The sequence below is a fragment of the Oryzias melastigma genome, linkage group LG15 (genome assembly GCF_002922805.2).
Source record: "Oryzias melastigma strain HK-1 linkage group LG15, ASM292280v2, whole genome shotgun sequence".
NCBI classification, from domain to species: domain Eukaryota; kingdom Metazoa; phylum Chordata; class Actinopteri; order Beloniformes; family Adrianichthyidae; genus Oryzias; species Oryzias melastigma.
In genome coordinates, this window is record NC_050526.1 from 5,992,047 (window position 1) to 5,997,015 (window position 4,969).

Consider the following 4,969-nt stretch of genomic DNA (forward strand, 5'->3'; position numbering starts at 1 on the left):
TGGCTCCAGAAGCTCCAGATGAATGGATAAATGGGTTCTTCCAACATCCTGGATTTGGATTCTCTATATGTTCACTGTAAAAGTAAAAATTAAAGTTAAAGAAAATCAGTCTAAATAGGGTTTTCATCCCTATTTTTTTAAGTTATAAAATATAGTTTGACCATTGCTCTGGCAAAGAAGTGCTTTTCTCTGTTATTTTGTGATCAAGACTTAAGAAGTTATAATAAAAAGTTTTCATTTTAACTGAAAAAATGAAAGAAAATGTATATTTAAAACAACTTCTCCTGATCACACATTGAAATGTGCAAACTTTTAAGGAAACCTCCTTGATATTGATACAAATTTGGTAATTATTTAAGTAAAAATAATCAAATAGAGTCTAATAAAAAAATTACATGGGGGTTCCAAAGATTAAATGACCAAAACGAGAACTAAAATGGTAGAAATGTCTCCACAGATGTTTACATAAATGCATCAGCATGTATTTAGGTCACGGGCCAGAGAAAACACCGCGTTCCCACAGTATGACTTCTTGGAGGGCGGGAGGCTCCCCGCGCTCCTTGTCGCGTCAGAGGCGGGGGCACTGCTGCGCTGTGCGGACTCACATGATGATGTGCAGTCCATGCAGCTGCAGTGCGCCCATCCAAAGTGTCAATAAAGACTCTGAATCCAGCTGCAAATGTCTTCTGCCGAGGTTACTGAGCTGAGGAGTGAAATAGGTTCACATTTCTTTGAACAAATCGACGACAGATTTCCAAAACGGTTTACTTAGATTTCAATAAACCCAATGCGTAAATATTTGCGCCAATGCCGACTTTAGCGCGTTTTCTGATGACATCAGCCTCGCCGATAATCACGTCATCGTGCGCCCTGATTCTATTTTTACGCAGAAAATGTTATTTTTGAACTGGAGTGAACCTGTTTGACTCTAGCAGGGAACACAGTGAGCTCTCCTTTCAAAGCTGCCCATCACAGTGCGCAATTGCGCAGCGAGGGGACTCCAGAGCAGTGAGAGTAAAAAGGAAGAAAAAAACTACTGCAGAAAACAAACCTTCAGTGATGGAGGAAAACACTTCTCCCGCGTGACAAGAGAACAGTTTGAACATTTAAGGATCTAATCTTCTAAGGATTGTTTCGATCAGTGGATCATCCTGGAGACGCTGCTGCGCACGATGCGGACCCACAGTGACTGCAACTCACGATGACAGTTTGCAACGCGACAGTGGATGCACTCTCAACAAGTCTGGGTATTTTGGAACCAGCGCCATGGACGCAGCGGATGTAATTGCTTCTGTGTTGATTTTAGGGATTATTATCGTCTCTCTGCTGTCCAACGTCGTGGTGCTGATCTGCTTTATGTACAACCCGGAGATCCGTAAGCAGGTACCTGCTCTTTTCATTCTCAACTTGACGTTCTGCAACCTGTTGCTGAGCGTGTCAAACATGCCACTAACTCTGGTGGGTCTCATCTCCACGGGGAACCCCGGAAACGGTGGCCTCTGTCAAACTGTGGGTTTCCTCGACACTTTCCTCACCACAAACTCCATGCTCAGCATGGCAGCCCTCAGCATCGATAGATGGGTGGCTGTGGTGTTCCCGCTGAGCTACCACTCAAGAATCCGCCACCGGGATGCGGTGTTGGCGCTTGGATACACGTGGATCCACTCGCTGTGCTTCTCCACCGTGGCCACCTGCCGCTCCTGGATCGGCTACCATCACCTTTACGCGTCGTGCACCCTGTGCAACGCGAGGGCGAAGGGAGCCGGGACGCAGTTCCTGGTCTTCACTGTGGCTCTGCACTCGCTGTCGTTCCTCCTCACGCTGATCGTGATGTGCGTAACGTACCTGAAAGTCTTAAAAGTTGCAAGATTTCACTGTAAACGCATCGACGTGATCACAATGCAGACGTTGGTGCTGCTGGTGGACATTCACCCCAGGTAAACCATCATCTGTCATGTGTTCTCCATGTAATGTTGGACCGTTTTCATAAATTATTTCACCAAATATCTTAATTAATTTGAATTTTTATAAAAATAATTCTCATTTATCTCCATTTTTGCTTTGTAAAAACACCCCCCTGCCACATTTCATTCGTTTTCATCCCCTCATTTTCTCCCTGGATTCCTCCATCCTGTCTCCATCTCCCATCATGCCCCTGAGAGGATAATGCTACCTGTGTGCTTTGGCAGTGTGCGCCAGAAATGCTTAGATGAACAGAAGCGGAGGAGGCAGAGGGCCACCAAGAAGATCAGCACATTCATCGGCACATTTGTGGTGTGTTTCACGCCTTATGTCATTACAAGGTGAGCTGAGATTTCATCATGAAGAATGGAGAATAATGTGTGGCCAATTCTTAGAATGTGAGATGTTTAACATTTGCATCCAAGTGTGCTTCTGCTAAGATAATAACAATATAAAATCTATTTTTGTGGAGAAATCAAGATGAAATGTGTATTTAAATATGCTTATTCTGATGTGAATCTTGGTGTTATGGCCTGGAAACTTTTTATTTTTTTTTTATCTACTCCAGAATTCTCTGAGTTGACCCCTTTGGTGTGCTTTGAGGCGGTTCCTAGACTTTTAAATGTCTTTCAACCCATTTGCTATCAAAGATACTTTTCTAAATGTGCATTTTTTCTTCTTTTTTGTGGAATAGAATGGTAGAGCTCTTCTTTCCGGGGCCTATAAGTCCTCGCTGGGGTGTCATGTCCAAATGTTTGGCCTACAGCAAGGCAGCAAGCGACCCGTTCGTCTACTCTCTGCTGCGGCACCAGTACAGGAAGACCTGCAACCTTCTGGCCAACAAAGTCCTCAGGAGGAGTCCGGTCCCTTCCTCCTTTCTCAGGACAGAAATCAACCCTGGGAGCAGCGGGAAAAATGTCAACTCCACCAACAACATTCAGCCAACAAACAAACAAACAGCTCAGCCAATAAAGTAATTACCAGGCGTTTAAATCATTTATTTATCTTTATACTTTAAATTAAGAGTAAAGACCCACTCCAATCATCTTCTGAGCAGTTTTAAAAGTGCTCTTTTAATTGTGATTATGCCGTTTTTGGTGCAAAAAAAGAAATTTCTTGGACTTAATTCGACACTAACCATAACCGTTAGCATGAAACAGACCCTCCTCCCCTTCCTTCTGCTGAGAGCTCTCTGTTTACACTAGGGATGGGTTGATAAAATCGATTTAAGCTTAATAGATCAATAATCGATCCATAAAAGTAGTGATTAATCTAACGCACAAAGCTAATGTTCGCTAGCTTGATGCTAACGCATAATGAGGCTAATGCTAACACTGGGTCGACCTAAACACACACTGCTGACTAAATGAACATCTTTATAAACTTTTTTAAAGGACATATTTTTAAAGTAACCATTTTTGACCTAAAGAACAGTTTTTTTTTATACGTTCTTCTTCTTCTTCTGGAATAAGGTGTAATGCTAAAGCGCAATCGCCACCTAGTGGCCAAACTGAAACGTCCAGGAGAGGCAGAACAATTGTTGGAGCTAACACTGTTTGGTATTAACAATCTCATTATAATTTCACTAATACATTTTACAGTATATGGGCTGTATCAGATTAATATGACATTCTTCAAATATATATATATAATTAATAAACAAATGTGGAAACTCAAAATTTAGTTGAATCGAAGTGAATTTGTCAGGCTTTGGTGTTCGGACACAAATGCAAGACAGCTGAAAAAAAAAAAAGATTTTTTATTGACAAAAATAAAAAATCCAAAAACCAAGGAGGAGTGATATGCTGAAATACTGTATCAGACACAGGATCAAAAAACTTGGAAACAGAGACATTGAGCTGGTGAGTCGAGAAGCAAGACAAACCTGCAGGGAAGTGGGGGGAGTAAAACACTAAATACAGAAAATGGAGGGAAAAACAACATTAAGACACAGGTAAAAACCCATCAAGGAGGATTGATGATCGGCCAAGGAGGAAAACTTATGACAATTGAGAGGATTAAAAGAATAAAAAAAATCTGAATCAAATCGATCCAGGCTCTGGTGAATTTTAAGCATAATTATCATCAGAAAAATGCCACAAGAACTAAAAACATTTTCTTGGAGTGGGTCTTTATAGCGAACAAAATTACCTGTGAAACCAAAAATGTAGACACGATTTCACTTTTTATTTGTCAACAAACACTAAAAATGTCTAAACCAACAATTACAGAGTTCTTTATATGCTGCTCGACTTTACAATCCTTGCGGATGTACTCGGCTGAATGCTCATTAGCTCCTGCCAGGGGCATACTTTTTGGAAATAGGTCACAAGCAAACACATTTTAATTAAAAAGTAAATAATCTCCTCGTCGGTTCTCGTCATATTCTTATTTAAGAATGGCTACTGTCAGGAGAAGGACCGTGTCAAAGTATCTCACTGTGCCCCCATTAATTATTATACAAAATAAGACTTTATCATGCGGTGCTAGATTTTTGTTTTCTTGTTAATAGTCAGTCGGGGGAATCACAACAGAGAAGATACTATTAGTAGGCTTATCCTTGGAAGAAGGGAAACAAGGCGCTTTTGTAGCTTTTGTGTATTATTTGTGAAGGGTTTAATATTGTTTTGTAATACAATGTGAATTGTATTGGTACATTTCTGATGAATAAATCACGTAAAATAGAAAAACAATATCACTTACTTTTAGGACAAAGCTGTGCAACATTTATCTATACCTCAAAAGTGGTATTTTTACACTTATGTGGTCCAGAAAAAGGCACAAATTTGTCATAAGTCTCACATTTTACTCAGTCTGAGTGGCTGTAAATCTTGATGAAGATTCAAGTGTAACTTCTGACCTCAGTGCGAGTTCTTTTTTGCTTTTTTTTGTTTTTGGTGTGCAGGTCGATGGAATGACTTAAAGCAGGTCATCGTTGTGTTCATGTATGGTAGATTTAAGTGCCACACTGATGGCTTTATTGAAACAGTGTGTTCTAACTGTGAAG

General features: G+C 40.6%; 1 protein-coding gene across 1 annotated transcript; it reads left to right on the forward strand.

The window, feature by feature from the left end:
• Positions 1-538: 538 nt before the first annotated feature.
• LOC112161374 (G-protein coupled receptor 26) lies at positions 539-3,360 on the forward strand. The gene is made up of 3 exons (XM_024296440.2): positions 539-1,937; positions 2,190-2,303; positions 2,657-3,360. Exons 1-3 carry the CDS (start codon positions 1,267-1,269, stop codon positions 2,937-2,939), a joined length of 1,068 nt encoding a protein of 355 aa, XP_024152208.1. The 5' UTR covers positions 539-1,266; the 3' UTR covers positions 2,940-3,360.
• The last annotated feature ends 1,609 nt before the right edge of the window (positions 3,361-4,969 follow it).

Coding starts and splice junctions, on each gene's coding strand:
- LOC112161374 (XM_024296440.2), top strand. CDS start 1,267: ATGGACGCAGCGGATGTAATTGCTTCTGTGTTGATTTTAGGGATTATT. Junction 1,938..2,189: donor CTGGTGGACATTCACCCCAG/GTAAACCATCAT, acceptor GTGCTTTGGCAG/TGTGCGCCAGAAATGCTTAG. Junction 2,304..2,656: donor ACGCCTTATGTCATTACAAG/GTGAGCTGAGAT, acceptor TTTGTGGAATAG/AATGGTAGAGCTCTTCTTTC.